This window comes from Pterocles gutturalis, unplaced genomic scaffold, assembly GCF_000699245.1.
Source record: "Pterocles gutturalis isolate BGI_N339 unplaced genomic scaffold, ASM69924v1 scaffold6730, whole genome shotgun sequence".
Classification (NCBI taxonomy): domain Eukaryota; kingdom Metazoa; phylum Chordata; class Aves; order Pterocliformes; family Pteroclidae; genus Pterocles; species Pterocles gutturalis.
Genome location: NW_010145776.1, coordinates 28,225 through 51,327, shown reverse-complemented (window position 1 = coordinate 51,327; position 23,103 = coordinate 28,225). Strand labels below are relative to the sequence as shown.

The 23,103-nt window shown below is 37.4% G+C and overlaps 1 protein-coding gene across 1 annotated transcript in view; it reads left to right on the top strand.

Annotated features, from left to right (window-relative positions):
- The window catches only part of LOC104470530 (DNA polymerase alpha catalytic subunit-like), a gene marked incomplete at its 3' end in the record, with an annotated part of 67,874 nt that extends 47,470 nt beyond the window's left edge, over positions 1-20,404 (top strand). The window contains exon 5 of the mRNA XM_010085489.1: positions 20,308-20,404. Within this exon, the coding sequence (XP_010083791.1) occupies positions 20,308-20,404 (97 nt within the window). The remainder of the gene's footprint in view (positions 1-20,307) is intronic.
- Positions 20,405-23,103: the final 2,699 nt, after the last annotated feature.

Below are 23,103 nucleotides of genomic sequence, written 5' to 3'. Positions count from 1 at the left end.
AATTCTAATTAATTTGCTTCTGTCTTTTCTCATCTTTAGTTATAATTCAAAAGAAAGAACATTTTCTGCTTTTTTTTAATGTGTTTTTAAATTATTATTTCTCTCTGCTATATATAATAACCCTTTGGAGGCTTGAAACAGCAACGTTTCCTGGAGTTCAAATTCACAGTAGTCCATTGTGGAATATCAAATGAATACTGAATAATAGTTATTGATTTTTATTATTATTTTTAGAAATGGGAACATTTAACTTCATGCTTTGAAAAGTGGAATAAAATTCTAAATAATTTGCATGTAATTTTTTTCAAACCATTAAGTACAAAGTGACTGAACGTGGATCCTGCCAGTTATGGCAGTCCCCCTTTTTAGGGTTTAAAAAGCTTAATATATGTGCATTCTTGCACATTCTAAATCTCAAAGTACTTTAGACATAACAAATGGATTTACAAACTATATATAGGTTCACTTACTTTATCACTGAAGTGCAGCTACCTCAAGGATTGAACACAGCAGCTGTTTAACAACCTAGAGAAGCATCGAGTGGCAGCTAAGAGCAAGAGCTGAAGAATACTGTATGAAATGAAGCTGCAAAGGGAGCTTGAGGTGTTTGAACAAATTATAGTCTAGTAGACTTAATTTGGCCAAGATGCTTAGGATGTACCACCAGAACTTAACAAAAGGTGCCACAGGACCTTTAGCGGTTGTGTGTCAGCTTCCATCTCATCTGAAAGATAACGCGTTGTTCACTTCTAGAGACAGGTCCAGCATGAAGAAGACTCACTAGAATCGCTTCATGCTTTTGATAGATCTCTCATGCAGAAACCAACAATAATTGTAAGATAGGACTGGATAATGGAAGAACAACGAGAGAAGGGCTAGTAGAGAAGAATTAACTTCTAATAAGAATAGTTTCTGTGGAGTTGGTTGTTATATGGGAGGATGTTTCATGAAGTGTGAAGGAATTATTTCACCACCATTTTGCATTTCTTGATATTTTGATGTTATGGTTAATGACATTCCCTTCGAGAGCATGAGAAGGTGGGGAAAATTACAGAAGCTATGAAAGAGCATTTGTTAAAGCTAGGAGCTAAATGGTAACGGTAACAGATTTCATCATGTATGAGACAGGGTCTTTTCAGTCTTATTTTTTCATTGTGGAAAAGTTTTGAACAGGTTATGCTAAGACAGTTATGGTGCTATGTGAAGCCTTCATCATAATTTGACCTGGAGAATGGGTTATCCTGTTTAATCACCTGGTGCTGGACAAAACCAAAATATACATGTTCTGTCTCATAAACCGTGAACTCCTTTTGAGACTTTGCACAACTCTGCAAAAACTAGTTTAAGTTTTTTTGTAGCCCTGTGATTAGATAGTTCGGGAAAATGCTTTTCTGCCCCATAGGTTATCTCGCATAGAACATGGAAGTCTGTGGTTGGTGAGGTGGATGGTTTGATGAAGCAGTTAAACTTCTTGCCTGAAGAGGCATATATGCGTTTGGTTACTCTGTTTTCATGATCTAGATGATTTGTTGAATGTCATGCTTCTGAATACTGAGGTAGCAAAAAATGATGAAGAATACTTTTCAGTACTTCCACATGAATAAGGAAATGTTGCCAACTTCTCAGATTCGTATTTTATTGTCCATCAGTGCTCTGATCCTCCTGGCTAGGTTTTTGCATGGGTGATCTTGTTAAGACAGGTCAGAAGTTCCAGCTACTGCATAATAAAGCGGAACAGTGCATGAGAAGGATGGGAATTTCTTTCCCTTGCTGAAAACCACTCAAAAATCTTCACCTGACAAAACAGTCTGTTGGCATGGGTAATAAATAGTACGAGGTTTCGCTCCTTTCCTGCTGCCACATGAGGTTGTTGTTATCTAACCTAATTTATATCTTCCAGTCAGTTTTCAGCCTCATTCCTCTTTCAGCCTCATTCCTTGTCCCAGTTGCAGAAATATATACAAACTCCAGTGAGCTAGCTATGACAAAAATGAATCTTCTGCTCGAGACAGCTCCTCTGGTTAGCAGTATTACATGTACAAAGTTATTCATTATTCACTACACAAACTTTTTTTTTGTAAATCTACATCTTGATAAGGTTTTTTGCAAAAAAAAAAAAAAAAAAAAAAAAAATTTTAACTCTTGTAGTGTTCCCTCGTACTTGTGTAAACCTTAACAAGAGCATTGACAGTTCTTGACTGAATACATCCAGTGCATCACCTTACAAAAAGTTGCTGATGACCTAATGCAGACAGTATAATCTTGAAGCATTGTGAAGAAATAAGGTATTAAAGATGACATCCTCTCAACAATTTCCATTGCAAGCTTATACAGTGGAGTGGAGTGAAGATAAAATTTAGTGGGATATATAAACAAGGTGAATAAAAGATGAAAGATTGCAATGAAAAGACAATGAAGAAAAATACTTCTTTTGTAAAAGCTGTAAGAATGAGGGAAATACTAAACTTTCCCAGCTGACTGTATTTGGCTGTATTGAACTTCACATTTATGCAACCTTACTAGCAAGAGTCATCAATCAGGAAGATGAGAAATCCTAAAAAGTTGCATTGTGGAGAGTGGAAAGTGAACAGTAGTGTTTCTGAAGAATTCCCTTGGTAGCCTTTGATTCCGGCACACTCTCACCAACCTTGATGTGTGTTGTGGACATGGCCTCTACATAAGCAAGCTTGCATTTGTGTGTCAGGGCTACCATACCTGTGGAAATCAGCTGCCTTGCTGTGCAGAATTGGAATTAGCATTTTAATTAGATCAGATTTAAGAATAACAGTGTTAAAATCATAACTTCTTAAGGAAAAAGTTACAAGAATATAGAAAAATAACACTGTATTTTCATTAGGTGCTCTTGTCATCCTGTCTAGCTTATTAAGACAGCTAATTTGCCAATACAACTTTTCCTAGGCCAGAAAATTTTGAGAGCTACATTTTTCCTATTACTATTTCTAAATATTATTATTAAATCCTCTGAGAGCAGCTGCTCTGGGCAGTCTGTTCTTTTTCTGCTCAGATGGAATGTCTTCTTCCTTGTTCATCTTTTTATTCCCTATAATTTGGGCACGGGGGTACTGCATGATACTGTAAAGGATAAGGTCATTTTTTTCCAGTCTTACTTATTTAAGATTATGTGATTGACATTTTTATTGTATGTATGTATGAGTACTTCCCCTGGTCCTAACTTCCAGGTTGCTTTTTTGTGTTTGATATATTTTAAATCCCAGAAATGCACCTTTACTAGCTTAACAAATTAAATGTCTTAATTATTAATGATTTATGTTGTGTGGTAAGATTTATTATGTTTAGCTTGCTACATGCTTTTCATACAGTCTACATGAGCGATTTTTTTTTTTTTTTATGTGGAGTGGTTGGATATGCATTTGAGGACTGCAAGTCTGAAACTGCTTATATTTTGTTAGATTTTGAGAAATCTGATTACCAGTATCTCTTAATCCACTGTTGTTCAAAGGACTTGCTTTCTACTGGAGTATTGTGACGGCAGTAATGCAAGTTCACTAGTGGGTCCTTTCTACTGCATCATTCAGAAGCATTGGGAAGGAGGAGCTCCAAAGAGAGACACTACACATCACGACAGGCAGTCTGCTTAGCTGCTTTTTTGGTTACCAAAACCTAGCTTCTTTCTCTGCTTCTGTTCCTTCATGAGATAGATTTGGCTGGCATCTAAAACTGTGTATTCAAGAAGAGGCTTGGTGCAGAGAACATCATTGTGCAGTTTCAAGATGCATCTGTTTGGTATCTGATGAAAAATAATGTGGTTTCTTGGGAATACAATGAAATTCAGTTAGCAGAGGTTGTGAGCACAGATAAATTGTTTAGAGGAGGTAGAGAAGTGAGTCTTTGCAGTTAATAAGTTACTAGAAAGAATTAACATGCATTTTGTTGTGATTGGGCTACTTTTTATGGGTATGTAGGTAAATGGTGGTGATATTTATTCTAATGCCAGTACTGGCGATGCATGATAAAGTCTACAGTTTTTACTTTTGACTAGAATTTTCGTAGACATCAGATCCTTCTATTAGGATATCTGGTGAAGCTCACCTTTTTGATTGCAAACTAGTATTTCTGAAAGCAATAACACCATCTTATCTTACCTATCCAAATATTTTTACAAGCGTTGCACCATCATCAGAAGCCATCTGGCTGAAATTCAAGTTTAGATATCACTAGTTGTAGTTAAAAAGTTTCTGAAATGTCTGTCCTGTTATAGAGATTCTGTTCCTCTCTTTTGTGTTGTTGTGGGTTGTCTTCTTACGGCAGTGCTGCAGCTGCATTCACTGGTGTGCGGAAGAGGGGAGAAAGTCTTGTGCAGATCCCAGTTTATCTGCTAAATGGATTCCTACCTTTGAAACATATACATGAGTGCATAGCTTGAAGGTTTGTGTAGCTTTATACTGCAGTACCCATGTGTTCTGCCTGATCACTAGAAAGGAGGGAGATATTTCTTGTAAGACTTCTTAACTCTTAGTATTATTTGTTTGTGGTAGGAAGGTTTGTCCTGTATCATTGTACTTCTCATGAAGGCATCTCAAGTTCAGAATGTTGTATCCATTGTAAATGTATGTTACTGTAAATTGATCACACATTTTAACTTGCCTTTTGGGGGACACAGAGTCCAATATTTGAAGCGTCTGATCCAATTTCGTATCAAATATGTTGAACTTCTCAGGAAAATTTTTGATGCTATCATCAGAGAAGTTAAGTATCTTCCTAATGAAAAGCTACTAGTTCTAAATTGTTACACTACTACTCTGAGACATAAGAAAAAATTTTTAGAAGGGATTTTATCAAAACTGTGCAATGAACAAAATTTTTCTTTCACTAGCAGGTCACTGTTAAGGAAAGTTTTTCACTGGAGTGTTCCATTGGTTTTTTTTTTTTTTTGTCCTGGAGATAAAATAGCCATTGCACTTGGAGGTGCTCATGCTGTTAATAACTATACCACATTCATCTTCCAGCTTACCCTTCAGAATTTACTCCAAAATGTAGCAAAGTAGGTGCATGGTTTTCCTGTGACACTTGCTGTCATTTAGACACTGCTTCTGAGCTTCCTACAGACTTTTGTCTGGAAGACCTGTTATTGTAAGATTTCTTGCCTTGCCGTTTTGGAACTTCGCAAATTACTTTTTGTCTTTTCCATTGTATTTAGTGAAATAATATAATTTATATTTTGTAAAATACCATATTTAATTTTTAAAGAAATACCTGACCTGCTTTAGTTTTTTTGTGCCAGGGCAAAGAAGCAGAGTGTAGTTTGTCTCTCTGTATTGACACTGACTACTCCACTTTCATGAGACCCCACCTGGAGTACTGCATCCAGCTCTGGAGTCCTCAGTATGGGAAAGACAAGGGCCTGTTAGAGTGAGTCCAGAGGAGGGCCACAAAGATGGTCAGAGGGCTGGAGCACCTCCCGTACGAGGACAGACTGAGAGAGTTGGGGTTGTTCAGCCTGGAGAAGAGAAGGCTCCAGGGAGACCTTATAGCAGCCTTCCAGTAATTAAGGGGGGCCTACAGGAGAGATGGGGAGGCACTCTTTATCAGGGAGTATAGTGAGAGGACGAGGGGTAACAGCTTTAAGCTGAAAGAGGGTAGATTTAGGTTAGATATTAGGAAGAAATATTTTACCATGAGGGTGATGAGGCACTGGAACAGGTTGCCCAGGGAAGCTGTGGATGCCCCATCCCTGGAGGTGTTCAAGGCCAGGCTGGATGAGGCTTTGAGCAACCTGGTCTAGTGGGAGGTGTCCCTGCCTGTGGCAGGGGGGTTTGGGAGGTGCCCCTGCCTGTGGCAGGGGGGTTGGAACTCGATGATCTTTAAGGTCCTTTCCAAGCCAAACCATTCTATGATTGTATTAAGACTTTGTTGTAAAGTTTGAAAGGTTAAATCTACTATTTCTTCTTTTGTTGAATGTGAACACTCAAAACTCCTAATACAACCTGACTGCCTGGATAGATCTGTATGGCCAATGAAATCCTTCTTAGAGGGAAAGGCTAATCTTTAGAACACTACTTTTTTTTCTTTTTTTTTTTTTAATAGATGATGCTCAAGTATCTAGTGCCTTACTGTTTTAGTAATTTTTTTATTAACACCCAACACTGTTTGCAGATGTCCTAACTTTACCAAAGGTGAGCTGAGGTTACCAGAAGGCCTAGACATTCACTTAATGGTATGCAGCTCTTTGCAGAAATGGAGGTGTAAAACGGGTCTTCTCTGTCCTTGTCTAACAGTTAAATACCAACAGGCCCACTTCTGTTAGAGAATGGAACTATGGAAAGATCATATTTTGTCACTTTTGTGAGTGGCTGCCATTGCACATTTTTTCCTGGGGTCAGCAGAGTTCTTGGTGTCCAGGGTTTCTCTCATCTTTATCAGAGCCATAACTTGTCCAGGGTTTCTCTCATCTTTATCAGTGCCATAACTTGCCATTGTATACTCTCCGTGATGAAAAATACTCCAGCCACTATTTTGCTTGCTTGCTTTGTAACTGGAGCTCTTTCAGTCATAGCTAATTATTGCATAGGTTGATATGATGGTTCAATATCTTCTGCTTTTCTCCAGCAGAAAGAAACCTACTTTTTTTATTTAAACCAGTACTTCTTTCAACTACAGGGAAAAATAATCACTTTGAGAAGGTTTCCCATTAGAGGAATCAGTTCTTGTTTGTCACCAATCTCTTTGAGTGTGAAAACATTAAGATTTAATCCATTGAAGATGATTGTTTTAAGAAGTCTGTATTCTTAAAAATACGAGGGTGTTTTTTAATAGTTTGCAGACAAACAGTTTTCAGTTTAGTGGGGATGCCTTGCATGGAAGTATCCGTTCTTCATATGTTTTGTTTAAATTTTGTTTTTGGGTCTCCATCTAAATATCTGTGATTAGGGTAACTGATAGTGCAAAGAATAATTTTGTTAATAACATGATAGTTTCATTTGTGTGATGAAAACTCAGCTAGTAATAATCAGCTGGGACTCCTTGCACTTGTGAGAAACACAGAGACACCACTGAAATAATAAACAGGGAAAGTGGAAAAATGGCAGCTTAACTCTTCTGCTCCATCCCCACCCTATGTCACGTGGCCAGTTGATCATTTCCAGAGCAGAGATTATTACACACAGAATTATTAACATTAATTAACTACATATAGAAAGTTCTACTGGTCATATTATTAGGGTCTAGTTACAGTAACGTGTGATGACAGGCATCTCTGGTTTTCATTTCTTTTTTTTTTTAAACTGTCACATGGGAAGCACCTGTGGAAGATAACACTTAGTTCCTCATATCCATACTAGAAACAAAAAACCATTATAATCATAGAATCATAGAACGGCCTGGGTTGAAAAGGACCTTAAAGATCATCTAGTTTCAACCCCCCTGCCATGGGCAGGGACACCTTCCACTAGACCAGGTTGCTCAAAGCCTCATCCAGCCTGGCCTTGAACACCTCCAGGGATGGGGCATCCACAGCTTCTCTGGGCAACCTGTGCCAGTGCCTCACCACCCTCACAGTGAAAAATTTCCTCCTAATATCTAACCTAAATCTCTCCTCTCTTGGTTTAAAACCATTCCCCCTCATCCTGTCACTATCAATCCTTGTAAATAGACTCTCCCCCTCCTGTTTATAGGCTCCCTTCAAGTACTGGAAGGCCGCAATGAGGTCTCCCTGGAGCCTTCTCTTCTCCAGGCTGAACAACCCCAACTCTCTCAGCCTGTCCTCGTACGTGAGGTGCTCCAGCCCTCTGACCATATTTGTGGCCCTCCTCTGGACTCCTTCCAAGAGCTCCACATCTTTCTTGTGCTGGGGACCCCAGGCCTGGAATAATGAAAGGACTGTATAGATTACAGTTATTAATGAGCTACAGAGCTGTTTCTGTCACAACTATTAAATTCATTACAGTTTACTTAAATGTTTTGGGGTGTCCCATGAAAATGAATAGGTGATATAGATCATTCACATCATGTTATTAGAGGATCATTTTTGAATTGGTGTGTTTACTTTTTCATGTGTTAAGTTGCTTCAGTAGCTCAGACATAACTACTTTGAACAATTTTTGAAGCTTCTGAGAATCTTCAGAATAACCCTCCAGACTGTTTGTGTAGTTTTTTTGAGCTTTATTCAGCACCTCTTGAGTGAAAGTCCTTGACGGGGGCAGGTGTGTGTGTTTGATCCACACTTTGTCTCCTGGAATATTCACACACACACACTATTGACCTTATTCGGCAGAGCAGCTGACAATCAAAACCTAAAGGTTTTAATCTTTGTCCATTCTTAGGTGGACTAATTCCTTTTCCTTGTGGATAATCTTAGGATTAGTGTCTTTTTCTCTTCTTGTTTGGACTTGTGAATTGAAGGATGCAGGACAGAATTTATGTTTGGTTTTGTTTTGGTTTTGTTCTTGTTTTTCAAAAAAGTCCACAAAATTGATGTCAATAACAATCAGTTTAAACATGCATCATGTGATGGAAACCTGTGTCACCCAGAACACTGTTAGATTGGTAGACAATGTCAGGTACATATGTAGAGAAGATGGCATTAAAAAATAAAATGCATCACAATTAGTGTATGCACCGATACCAAGAATCTGTTCTGAGTTATGGAGAAGGAGACTGAAAATAACCTGTGTTTTGCCTTGAGAGAGGCATAGGAAATCATATGGGGATAAATCCTGCACTGTTTGTGGAAGGAGCAGGTTGCAGCATAATAAGCTATTGGCGTTATGTCTGGTACCTAAAGTACTGCCATTGATTTCAACCCTAGGGTAATAGGTAAAGTTTCCTTGTAAGTCATTGAGATGTGCCTTTGAACACAACTGATCTTAATATTTCAGTGCCACCCACTGGAAAAGCAGCTCTCCTTTGCTTTGTTATCTGCATAAGATGACATTTCTTTAGCATTTAGTAGAGAGCCGTTCTGTTAAAGTCTATGAGAGCTACTTCAGGAACATGAGATCAAGACTTGCATTGATAAAGCTGATCATATACACTGCTCCCAATAGATAGGTGCTGCTATAACCTGTTGGGGACAGTTGGTCTAACCAAAACACAGGAGGAAAGATCTTATTTGACGGAGGAGTCACCTTTGTACATCCTGGCTCCAGAGTAAGTTCAGTTAAATAAACTGTATTGCAAGTCTGTTTGCCTTTCCACCTGAAGCAGTAATCTTGCACAGTCTGAGAAGTTTCAGCAGTTGCTTGTTTATACTGTTGGCACCATAGACTTCTGTCAGTCTGTAACGATTCTGGTCTTCTAATATGTTTCAGGATGCATAATGGGTAGCTGAAGCATTTTCATATCTCAGCCTAGTTTCCTTATTGTTTTAGCTTCTAAGAAAAATCAAGATCAACAAGAAGAAACATTGACTCCAAGTCCTTTAGAGTTTACTGAAATGCCTAATTTGCTTTAGGCAAAAGTGTCCTGAGCAGCAGATACGTTCTTTGCTTCAGGTTATTTAACTACTTGAGCTCAAAGAACAGTTCATGAAAAATGGAGAAACTAGGAGTTGAAGGAGGAAACCTAGCTTTTCAAACTTTACTCTCTTGATAAAACCTAGAATTGAGGGAATGAGTCCTGAACTCTTGAGAAATGGGAATATAGTAATCCAAAGCAGTATGTTTAGTTCCCTTTCTGTAAATGATACTTTTTTTGTTGTTTTCACGTGCATGCTTTTACATCTAAAACGTATTTAGATAAGCTTATTTGCTTGTGTTTCTAGCCTATTTATAGTGTTGTTTATTTACTAATAAACCAGTTTTTAAATGCTGTACTTGTGCTTGTTGAATGATAATCAAGATTCAGTTAAAAAAAGACTTTCACAAATATTAGTAAATTATTTTGCAGAAAAGAAATGCAACATTACCCATTTCTTAACAAAATCGTAATTTAAATAAATATGTATAAGCCAAGTTCCTTACACAGATTGCACTTCTATAGTGTATGCGTCTGGATAGCTAAATGACCAATGTTTGTGTGAACTGTATCAATCAGTGAGAAAATATTTTTATTTCTAAAAAAAGTAAATAAAAATCACAGTTGCAAATACAGAGCTAGTTTAAAATAATTTTATGAAACCAAAAATATCTTACTTCCAAACTGAAACTTGGTACCTCTACTACAGTCTAGATTGTGAGAAAAAGACTTGTTTTATCAGCTTTTTCCATTGTTATTCATAGCATCCTCATCAGAGGAACATCAGAAGTGGCACCTTCTTTATTTTTGCAAGCAGACAGAAGACTCAAAGTGTGCCTCAGATAAGATAATAAGGGATAATCTTTTGCTCGTCCTTGGCAATACACAACCATCCTTGAATGTGTTAGCAGATTGCATGAAATGGTAAAAAAACAGCCTTATACCTAGTCTGGAGAGGACTCCAGGAGACCTCCAGTAGCCTCAGGCCTCTAGTAATGTCCTCTCTCTCACTGCCATGAAATAGGACTACAGCTTATAGGTGGTTGACCTGTGATTCTGGTCTGGGAGCTACCTTATGCAGATTCTTTCCCTGCAGGCAGAATTTCCTCCTAGTAAGGCAGTTTCATAAAATCTTCTTGGTTGAGCCCAACTTGATTTATTTGGTTTCCAACTGTGAGAAATGTGGGTCCTGAGAAACAGGATAGGACTTGCATTCTCCATGAGGAACAATTCTCCCTAAGGGCAGAGATTCTGTATCCAAATTTCAGCTGTATAGAGTCCTAATTGTTTGACTCTTTCAATTATAGTAACACATCTTTTTGTAACGTAAGTTTCCTGGATATTTACAGTTCAGTTCTCTTTTGTTAGAAAGAATATCATTATTTTAGGTTTTTTTATGGAAATACATTAAATTATTTGAAAGGTAAAAGAATTCTGTTCAGTGATGAGAGTTTCTATGTGTGTGCTTATTTTTTCTGTTTCAAATAAGTAGATGACCTGTAGTTAGCTGCTATGAGTGCTCCTCATTCAATGAATAGATCCGTCAGCTCTCTAGAACAAGACTGAGCTGTACTAGCTTGTTCTGCAACACTTAAGATAGATGGGGAATACTTGGCCACGGTACTTTACCTCCAGAGCAGCATGGCAGCTTTTCTTTACAGAGGTGGTTTTCAATTGTAATGCTGTTTAACCAAGCCTTTTCTGTTAATTACTTATTGTCCACCCCAGATTGTCAAGGGTCAGATAATTCCAGAAATACAGAAATGAGTGACTTACTTTGAAAATGCTTGGTTTTGTCTAGAGAATGTAAACATGGAATTTTTTTTTTTTCTTGGTCAATTAGATTTGTCCTGTACAGCAAGCAGAGGATATGTTTTAGGAGCATATCTATATGCTGCTTATTTCAAGCAGCAAATTATTTGAAGTGTGCAAATATTGTCAAATGGAGGGTTTTAAAATACAGTTGATTTTGGGATCATGCTGATGCTTCTTTGGAGTAATGTTCAATGCATTTGGGCAGATACAATTTTGTACTTCTACTTGTGTGTGCTGCTGGGAGAGTCTGTTTTCAGAGTAATGTCTGTCTTTCATCGGGTGTCCAGTAAAGCCCATATGTTTAGTTTGATGTGAAAAACCTCAAATCTTAACCTTTCTGCTATAAATTATAGTTTGGAGAATTTTTGTACAATCCTCATCCTAAAGTACATCATTGTAGGATGGATCTTAAGGCTCCAGACTCTTTAGTCTGCAAATCCCTTAGTTATACAATGATACTGCTTTCACAGGGGAGAACATGAGTGAATACTCTAGAGCCTCTCCAGATCCATGAGGCATATTACTGATGAAGTTGTTTATATTTCCTACATCTAGTTTAAAATGCAAAGTCTTGATTTTTTTTGATAAAAGCAAGTCTTGTACCTTCTTGTCCTATTGCACTGTCAGTGTCAGTGTCAATTAGCCTCTGGCCATGCCCCATCTCTGTCTTAGTCTGTTGTCATGGCCCAAAACACAATCAGCAAACGTTAAAAGTTCAGTAATGTAGACAGTAACAGTTCAGTGCTTGAGCTTACTAGTCAGCCCTGTTTTGCTTAGCTGGGGAAAACTGACCAAAGGGACCGCATTGATGACATTTCCTAGTATCCGAGTTAATTACCTCATGTGATCCTATTTAATAAACCTCTGTATGAAAACCAGCTATTTATTGATTTTATTATTAATTTTGAGGGCTATTTCTGCATTTTTCAGAGACTTTGAATGAATGTTTATATAAAATATTTTTATTTTAAACTTCAAATTTATATTTATTTTTGCTATTGTATTTTTATTAAAATGTCTGTGTTCATATATATATAATCCGACATACATATGTGTAGTGCATAGACATGTATATATCTGCATGTGTACACTTATATAACATCTTTAGAGCTAATTTATATACAGTTGACCATTGATTACTGTTACAATGGTCTTAAAAAAATGGTAACTTCAGATAGCATCTGGTCTTGTTCAAGAAATATACAAGTTTTTCACACTTGTCTCCTGTATAACTGTATGAAATATTAGTAATAGCAAAAATTAGTCATAAACATCTTGATGCTGAAAATTTCATGCTTTGTGATGCCATGTATACTGAGAGTATGTGAGTCATGTGATTCCTCCATCCCAAAAAAGAGTGATTTTTAGTTGAGACTTGTGTTCTCACTGCGAGGTCTTACTGAGCTGCTCAAATAAGCTTGAGTACTGGGTGCAAGGCGGAGTTCAAACCCAAACCTTAAAGCAGGGGAACTTACTGCTTTCCCTTGCTACCAATGGCTAGTCTGGCTTATTCACATCAGCTACCTTGTTCACCTTGTGCCAGCTGTTTACCACATAGGGAGGCAGTTAGGCTTGTTGAATTAGTTTTCTACCAGATTAGAAAAGAGGTGAGTAATTTTTGCTCGATTAGTGAGTTGACTTTAGTTTATCACGTGCTCAGATGAGCAGTAGAGCACACACAAGACCAGGAATAGGGGAGAGGGTTGCATACATATCATTAAGATGACAAACTGTTTGTTAAGAACTGATGACTCTTGAGTCTTTTTGTTTAAAATCCAAGATATCCCCAAAGAATAGGAAGAGGTCTTACCTCATGTCTTTGCTTACGCTATCAGCTTCAAGTAGAGGTTATCTGCCACCATTAGTGGTCCAACAGCTTCATCCTTGCATTCCTCCAGAGCTCCGTCAGTACTGCCTGGTCTGCTGGCCCTTGCTGTTCATCTTGTGTCTTTGCTATATGCCTTGAGACGTCATCTTGTGAATCCTCAAGTTCCAGCTTGGGACTCTCCCCAGTTTCAGATAATTAATTCAGCTTCTTTGTTGTGGCCAGAAATATTTTGCTATTAAATTTCCTTCCTTTTCTATTTTGCCGGTGTCTATGCCTCTTGTTCATAGGCAGCTACTTTTTCCCCAGGGTTTCTTAATGAAAATGTTTAGTAATAATATTGTCACGATCCACCCTGAAAGTGTATTCTGTTAACCCCTTCATTCAGTCCAGTGTCCCTTGTCAGCAGGTGTCATCATCTGTTCTTCACTCAGTTCCTCACCCACTTTTCTGTTCTTACACTGGTGTTGCAGTCCACAGTGGTTTTTTTATAATTAGATCCTCTGTCATGTTCTCACTAAACAGGACTTAAACCAGCAAAAGTTCGTGTCAATTCAGTTACTTAATGGGAAAAAAGAAATCTTACAATGTACAGGAATATTCAGTCTTGCCACTGTGCTTTTTTTTGCTATTGACCACTGCATGTATATGGAAGAGTCTCTTTTGTCATACAGTCCAAGTTAACGTAAGTACTAGGGAAATTTTTATCATATTCAAATCCTGCCCCGTCTGTTTCGGTTTCCTTTTACTTCTTTAGTGGACTCTGTGAGTCATATTCACTAAAAAAAACCACTCACATGGGGGAAAGGGTGTGCAGACAGTTTGGAGAGTTGAGAAGGAAACCCCCCTACCATGTGGTTTATAACCAATACTGCTGTCAGGAAAGATGGTGACCAACCATCTCATGAGGGTGGTGTCAGCTCTAACAGGGCTACTGTGATCCCAGCTTCCTTCAGAATATTAAGAGATGGCAGTGATCTCAAAAGAGATTGTTCCTCATGGAGCTCCCTTTAGAAAACCATTCTCATTGAAGTGTACTGAAGAAGAAGCTTTATAAAAAGCTATCACTAGTACACTAATGTATTTATTAACCTAATGCTTGCATTCTTCAGATGCAGCCAATCCATGAGAGCTCAGTGAGGTTTTGTTGTCCAGGTCTACATTATTTATGTTCTTGTAAATTTTGTCAAAAGTTCCATTTAGGAATAAAATTTTTTAAATCTGTGCTTTTAAGAAGTACACTTTATTTCTTACACATAAAGCTTGGACCTAATGTTTGTAAGCGTAGAGATGCATTTGTTCTTTACGATAGTTCTGCAGTGGTCCTTCTGTAATGACATTGAATGTTCTTGTGTAACTACCCAATTCTCCTAACCTTTTACGCAAGAAAGCGATGGGATTTACAGCATAATTTTGTGCAATAGTTAGTTTTTAATGGTTTAGAATTATCCTCTTGTTTCTCTATTATGATAGAATAAATTTTTCAATAAATAATCCAATCTTGTCTTCAGGCTATATTGTAGTTACTTTTAGTGTGTTTGCTAATTAATGGAATTGGGGGTAGGTTTTCAGAAAACTTATTTTAAGCTAAAGCATAAAGGCTGCAATTTAGAGGTACTTTTATTTCACCTTTTTTGTTTTATATGAAATAGTTATTTTAGGTGCAGTTTATTTCAGCCTATTTGACACAGACCAGCACCGTGTTTTATCTGGGTTTTGTGATGTGCGAGAAGACCAGACTTCAGTATACATCAGCATTGGCATGAGGCAAGGGGTATGCACACTATGAGTATTTAGTGTGAAATTAATTCACACTTTGCAAGCTCTTATTGTGCAGGAGCTTCTGCCTTCAGAATCTGATGGTGAATAGGGTCTGTGTGAAGCTGGTGCAATGCAACTGCCCTGGTTTTACAAAAGAATATGTGAGGTGTGTAAAACACGGTCTTACGCTTCAGCTTGTTGCCTTGAAACCGTTGTAGCATGGATAGCATTTGGATGCATAAGCATCCACAAAGCTGAGCTATGCCCTCTTTTTGAAAATAGAAATTGCTGCACATAAGAGACACGGTGGAAAATGTGTACAGTCTATACAATCTTCTAGCCATAGATTGAGACCAGTGGCACTTCCCCGAAAAAATAAATTACCCGAAATTTGCAGCACATTCATATTCAATTTCATCACAGCAGATGCTCATTAGTATGTTGTTATTAATTGGTATTCACTTTAGGTTTTGTTTAAAATGAAGATAATAATTAGGTTTTAATTACTGCATCTTTCTAAGGGGGGAGGGGAGGAAATGCCTCTCAAAGCACTGAAGTATTTCCTTTACGCTTTGCTCTGTTACATCTAAGCCTTGAAAGAGTCTCAGAGACATTTTTCTGCCGGGAGACTTCTATTTCCTTTTCTTTCCTTCCTGTTTTTAAAGTACTGAGAACTAGTTCTAAAGGATTTGTTTGGACACACTGAATCATATCACAGTAGTAAGAGCCACTGTTCTTTCTAATCAAATTACCAAAAATACTTTTCACAAAAGTAACTCAAGCAGCTGATTAATGAAGTGGTGCCACTGTTTTGTATTATAATTAATAATATAATTATAATTAATTGAAGTAATACAAGTAACTTCTGTAGCCTGTGGAAATTATCTCCTTTGCAAAGCAGTCTACTAGAGTTAGCAAACTAGCAGGGGGAAGTTTTTTTGTGTTTTTTTAATTTCTTGTTGCCTTCATAATCCGTAAATCATAGGTGACACAATGGAAAATAGTAAATTACAAAGAATACAAAATAACAACACCACCAAAAAGAGGGCCTGAAGAAATAGGAGAGAGTGAAGCACAGAAGAAAGCAAAAGGGCAGAAAACAATGACAATGCAGAAAAGATTTAAAGGGTCATGAGTGTGGGGGGACTATAGAGAACTATGGGAATCTGGGACATGCCAAAGAGTAAATAAAAGACTTCAACCTACTGTAGAGGAATATGAGTAATCTAAAAAGCATTGACCATCACATCTTACTTTGGTTAATACAGGAATTCACAATGGTTCAAAGAAAATAAATCTAATTAGGGGCATTTAGTTTTCTGCCCTGTTCAAATGTAGCCTTTCAAGATATGGAGGTTTTACATGCTGCTTAAAAGGTAGAATAGCATTATATCTAGGTAAGTAAAACATAAGAATTGGAATCATAAGCTCAGTCTTCTGCTACTTTGTTGTTGTGAATTTCCATCAACTTTTCCTTCTGTTTATTTTTCCCTTTTTCCTTTCCTCAGACATTTCTTACCTGGATTCTCTAGGTCACCATGCTGCTGCCCTTAGCTACTGAAGGGATTTTAAAGGTTGGTGTATTAGCCACTCAGGCACCCTGTTAAGAGGATGGAGGAGAAGGAGACATCTCAGCTGAAGTTCCTTGGGATGTAATCTAAAACAGCCAACACTGAGGGAGGGGCCTTCTAATTTCAGCACCTAAATGCAGCTGCCACCAACCTTTCTTCCCTAACATAAAACCTAGTGAGAGGCTGTGCATCTTGAGTTCTCCTTAGGTGCTGTGTTTAGGGTAGGAAGATATTCACCAATGGTTAAATCTTTCCAGTTCCCCTTACTTTCAGGTAGTTGAGCTTTGGCATTTCTAAAAGAGAGAAGGGAAGGTGGACATTGTCAATTTTTCCACCCTCTCTATGCAAGATTGAGAAAACCAAGTTTAATTCTCTGTTCTTGCCAGAAAGGTTGCAAACCTATGTCTGCTGCTTCTGGAAACATCCCCTACTCACTGACTGTGTTGTTACGGAGTGAGGGAGTTGGGATTGTTCTCCACTTTCATTTCAATGTGGAAAAAAATGCGCCATTGTTTACTGGGCCAGAGAGACGTGGAGTGAGAGCACAAGAGGGCCTTGCTGCAGAGCTGAGTTTTTTAGGCATTTTTGAGACAGGAGAAGAGATGGTGCTACCATTCAGTCCAGTGTCTTCAAACATCAGCAGCTGTAGGGACAAGACAAATACTAAGCTAGTTGTTGCAGTCAAGCCAGGGTGAACTTGGACACTTGTGGAGGCACAGATGACCTTCAGGAGCTCTGGAAATACAAAAGCGTTGTGTCTGTGAAGCCTCCTTTCCTAATGTATGCCCTAGTGAGTATTCCCTGGCACATGTGGGAGGGAGATTATTTTATTTTCATGACTGAACATTTTATACCCTAGTTTTATGCTTAGCTGTGGGAAAATTTGCTTTCCAGTGTTCATAATTTGCCAGTTTTGTTAAGAAGACACCATCCGTTTCCTGTTACGTAATCTGTGTAATCTTAAGTTCCTCCTGGGAAGGCAGGTTGGAGATTTGCATTTGGCCTCCTGATGCTACGGGAAACAGTTCTGCAACTGTATTAAACCTGTTTCTTTGAATTAATATTTTGTTGGCCAAGCAAAATGAATTTTTTCATTGTATGTTATTTTTATATTAGAAGCTTAATTTTTCTGTCAAAGGAATGAAAAACTGTGCTGAATGCAAACTGTATACCTTTGGTTCCTTCGTCTGTTTATTGCTGGTTTAAATGCAATTTTTAAAAAAATGTTTGATTGCGTGGAAAGAACAAGGTGTTCTTTCCATGAATGGAAACTGTCAAAGAAGCAGACTTATCTGCTGAAGTCAGTTCTTAATGAAATCAAGCCTCATGAAACAAATAAGAACTTCAAAACAGAGTTTTATTTTCGGGTACTCACCATTCAGCCTTTCATGGGAAGAAAGGATATGTAAATGATGACACAAATTTATTCCAAGTTCTTACCATAATGTTAGCGGTGTCAGGTTTTCTTTACACAAAAAAATCACCTTTAAAAGTAAATATTACTTGGGTTTGAAGTTCTAGGGATTGGGCTTTTTTCCCCTTTTTTTAAACCTACAGTTATCAGAAATTAAGGAAATACAAGAAGTGATGCTATAAGTAATTCTTAAAGTCCTTTTAAATTTTATGTACCTCTTCCTTGGATTCATAAGTATGCCATATAATTCATACTTAATTGCGTTAAAATCTTCAAACGCTTCTGTTTTCCACTAATTACTAATTGTAAGATGTAGTAGGAAGCTACGGGGAAGTAGATACTAGCACATTATCAGTAAAAAAAATTTGTGTGTGTATATATATCTGTCTGTGTGTGCATGTATACATTTTTACGTACTGATTTTTGTATTTTCTTTATCCATTTAAGCAGTGACTTTCAATTAGCCTGCCTACTAATATCAGGTCACTAAACTCTATAGCTGATGCTTTATTCTTTCGTGTGAGTTGTCATTCGTTTGCTTCAGTTGGCTGGCAAAGGTTGTTGTATATCCATTACCAGCAACACAGCACTTTGCATTTCTGAATTGACAAGCAGCTATATTGACCTAGCGCTTATTATGGGTCAACAGCTGCGTTAACCGACGGAAGGACTGAGGGGCAATTAAAATGAATTGGCAAAAATATATCTTCCTAATTTACTCCAATTTGTTATTTGTGCTAACATTGTATGGCTTCTATGGTGACACTAAACAGAATGGACCCAATAATGGCAATTAACATAAAAATATAATGGCTAATCAAATTGACAGCAACTGTTTCTCATCATCTCGACACACAATACATTATCAAAACAAACTATTATGAAGGAGGTAATTTCAGTGTTCTATTCAACCTGCTTCATATGTGCAGTCAGGGAGATGTGTACCAGCAATTACAGCTGAATCTAAAAAACTAAACAAATAACTTAATCGCTGTCGTCCTCCTTTTTTCTTCTTCAGGAAGCAGTAATCAGGATTTACTAAAAATAACTGGTGTATAATAGTATAATGATGAGGCATATCGTAGAATAGCTAATAAGGAATAAAATAAGCTTCTGTGTGTCTTTTTTTGAAATAGGTTCACATGAAGTGGAAAAAGTATACTGTTAAAATATATAAAAAATAGCAGTAGTAATAGTTGTCAAATGTCTCAACATGAGTTGCTTAATAGTTATAGATACCTTATAACATGTCAGCAGGAGTGTAAAATTAGCTGAATTTAGTAACAAACTTGGCTTGATTGGGTAGCATAGCGAAAAGCTAAGTTAAGGCAGAATTCCAAGCAGAAATAGTTTACCAGTTGCTCTTCCACTGCATTTTCAGGATTGTTCCTTGTGGTATACCGAGTTACAGTTCTATATTGGTCTAACCCCATTCTTCATTGGCTTTGTAGCTCATCAGGAAAATCGTCAAGAGTTTGTACATATCTACATATGTACTAAATGGATTACAATGGACACTACTTCCACGTTTGATGCTGTCATGGTTATCTCATTCTTAATTAGAATTTTTGTAAGGCACAACCCTTCAAACCATTGTTGGCCAATATTTGAACTCCCATATCTTAAGCAGCAGGAACTGTGATGTGGTTTTATTGAACAAGAGTTCAAGAAGATTAACTTGAAAGGGTTTAGTTGTAGTGTGGGCAAGATGGATCTCATGTCTATTCAAGCAATCTTCTAGTGCTCACAGTGGTGGCAGTGATATGAATGCATACAGGCATGTATTTTTGAACTAGAGGAGTAGCATGGAGGCTTGACATCACTGACATTGAGCATTTAATTGACTATCATATTCCACATGTACACACCTGCATATTTTTGAACAAAATGTGTGATTGCTAACATGCAGTAGCCTTCACAGATGTTTAGAGCAAGGTGATGACATAGCTCTAAAGGTATATATGCACCTGTTCTTATTTGAATGGCATGTTCACAATTTATGTAACCACAGCTGTGTGTGGGAAGGGAGAGAATACAGCCAAACACCTGCAAACACCTGTATTCATCAAAAGTATGCATTAATTCTTTTTCTTTTTTGAGATCTTTGCATTGTGCAATATACTAAAGCACTAAAGTTACTCCTTTGTCCCATCATTCTTATGACTTCAATTTTGTTGCTAAAGCATCATTGTGTGATACATGTATCTATAAGAATGGATAAATGTGATTTATTTTTCTGTAAGAATGGATAAGTTTAGTATGATTTATGTAAATGCTTGGGGTAAATTGTGAGAAAAAGTGTAGAGATGTAGTAAAGAGATTTTGCAGCATAATAATAGTAACAACAGTTCCAAAAATCTGACATTAATGGAACGTATAAATTGCTAGAAAAAACCTGAAAGAATCACCTTTTGATAGTGGACTTAGAAATGGATGCAAGAGACACACTTTTGAGTTGGGTTTTTAACTGCTATCTTCTTACATTACAGTATTCTGATAAGGCCCTGTACACTCAGCTCTGCTTTTACCGGTACATTTTTGATGTGGACTATGCAATGGATAAAGTGATTACTGAAGAGGAGAAAGGTAAGTTTAAATTTTTAATTAATTAACTATAGTTTAATAGCAACTTGCATGCTAGAAACTAGACCCGTGCATTTGTACTCTTCAAATCTGAACTACAAGGCTGCAATCTAAAACAGAAAAGAGAAGAAAGTATGATTTTAGGAATCCCCTGTAAGAGGAATGTGTTTTGCTGGAGTTAACCACTTTATATCATATGTCTCCTTTCTTAGTTTGAAGTGACTGTGCTTTTCTTGAGTGTTACACCATTAGAGAAATCTCTTTGCTTGACATTTGAAGGACACGTCAGCTTCCATAAATAGATTAGTTAAAACATACATATACAATATCTAAAAGAAAAGCCAATTAAAACTTATGTTCAACTATTAATATTGAAAAGACACTTTTTATCAGGGAGAAAATGATGGCACAAGAAAAGCAGCTGACATATTTCTGAAGGTGGGCTAATCCTTGGCCGACTTGGAATTCTGAATAAAGCCATGTTTGGGTCCCACCATTGAAGTGCGTTGTCCACAGAGAGCACTTCCACTACATCCTCTGTGCAGTTCTGGTGTTGCCTGTGAAGAAAGGTGCTGCTGCTGGAGACCCCTGTATTCTGATGGCTTCCCTGCTGTGGCAGTCTTTCCCCACCCTTACCCTGTGTGACCAGCTAGGTTGCTGGGTGATGGAGAGAGACTAAACAAAAGTCAGGCTTTAAAAATGTTGTTTTGATAAGCCTTATATGAAAATCAAAATAGTATTACCTCTTAGCAAAAAATGCTCAAAGAAGTGACCGGTCTGGTTTTGGCCTGTTGTACTTACGCTTCCTCTTTTAAAGGTTTTCATTTCCTTTCGTAATCCTCCTGAGACAGTGAATTCACTCAGATGCTTGCACTTCAGGATGGCTTTGTACATCCAAAGGGGTCAGGCTGTAGAGCCATCTCAGTCTAGTACAGCTTTGTAGATGTACTGAAGGAATGTTACATGGTGATGTTACTGCTAGCTGAAACCGAATTACTTTGTGTGTAGATCTCATAAGAGATATAAGACATAAGAGTAGAAGAGGCTTCATGGGTGATCACATCCAGTCCCCTGCTACTGTAGACCACCACATGTTTAAGGATTGCAAGTTTTTGGCACTTTATTTTGAAACCTGTGATTGGTTCTTCCCCTTTTGCTGCTGTTAAGATGTGTTTCAGACCTTTGGCCTTTGATGGCTGAAAATTCACTATAATTTTCTCATTCCAACTGGTTTGTGGGTGGTTTACGTCCATTCACTAAATGTTTATTTATTTCCCTTCCCTGATGTTCTCTACTAGGCTTTTGGAAACACTGATAACTTCTCTATTTTGTTTTAAACTGAAGCAGAGACACTCTTAGCTTTCTTTAGGAAGAATTAGTCTCTACTGCATGATTCTTCCTCTTAGCATCTTTGTGTGCAGTCTTTTCTTGGTTGAATTAATCTTTGAGTCTGAGAAATGAGGAATTACGTGGTATTTAGATGATATCTGTCCCGTGTCTTGTACCCTAAATCTGTATGCTCACTGGAAGAACATCTGCTGATGCTTTCTTGAGTCAGCTATGCCCTGTTCATAGCTGTATCATATAATTAACTTGTAGCTAAGTAATGATACAAATCTTGAGGTTTGTGGGATTATTTTTAACTCCTGTCATTTCAGAATCGTGAGTTGATATCTAAGGTTCATGGCATTTTATTTCACTGGTTTCACTCATTTTGGACTACTTAATCTCATTTGTAATTTTAGACTTTAAGGTTAATTAATTATCTCTGAGAAATAGTATGGTGGCTTCTGCATTCACATAATTTCCCACCTTCTGCCTTAATCAGAAAATGTTTCTTGGACCCTCACCACTAATTGAAGGAAGTTCAATAAAATTAGTTTCCGGAGTAATTCTCAAGGAATTGTAAGAACTCTGCTAGGACCTTCTGTTCTGTTGGACAGTTTACCTTTCAGCATGGTGTATTTTCCTCTGTTCTCTAACTATTTGAAAGTTATTGTATGATATTCAGCCAGACAGTTATTTCAGTGTTGGTGCTGTAGCAGGTAAGTCCAGATAAATTAGATCTGTTAATTTTCTTTTGAAAATTAGTTCTCTTCAAAGAGACTAAATAGGTGAGTCTGGTAAACCTACACACAATTCTGTCCCATTTTTTCAGATATATTTTGGGAGGAAGACGTCTTTCTATTGCTCTAAAATACATGCAGAACTTAAGAATAGTTGCCTATGGCTATTTAGGTCACCTTTTTATTTTATAGATACCAGTGTTCTGTTTTCTAGTAATATATGTTACTGATTTGATACACTTAATGTAACACTCTGTAGGATTGAGATAATTTTCTTATGCCAATTTTGTTGTAGTACTGAAATGAAAATTTAGTGAACTCGCCTTCATAACATGAAGCTCATGTTTATTTTCCCTTGGAAGCCAGAAAATTTTGTTTCCGTGCCATCATTCACAAACCATTCTGCCCTTGACCTGTGATCAGCATCATTGCTTTTATGAAAAATGGTGGCAAAGTTTTCATGTAGGTTTTGTACATCTTTGGTATTTTCAGTCTCTTCTTTTTATGTGATTAACCACTTATTTACTGTTGTTTTGATTTTGGTTTGGGGAGGTTCTTTGTTTTTGCTCTACGGAGCTCTTCTTTGTATCTAAAATTAGTTTTACTTTCTGAGGCTTGTTCTGTGCACGATAGGCG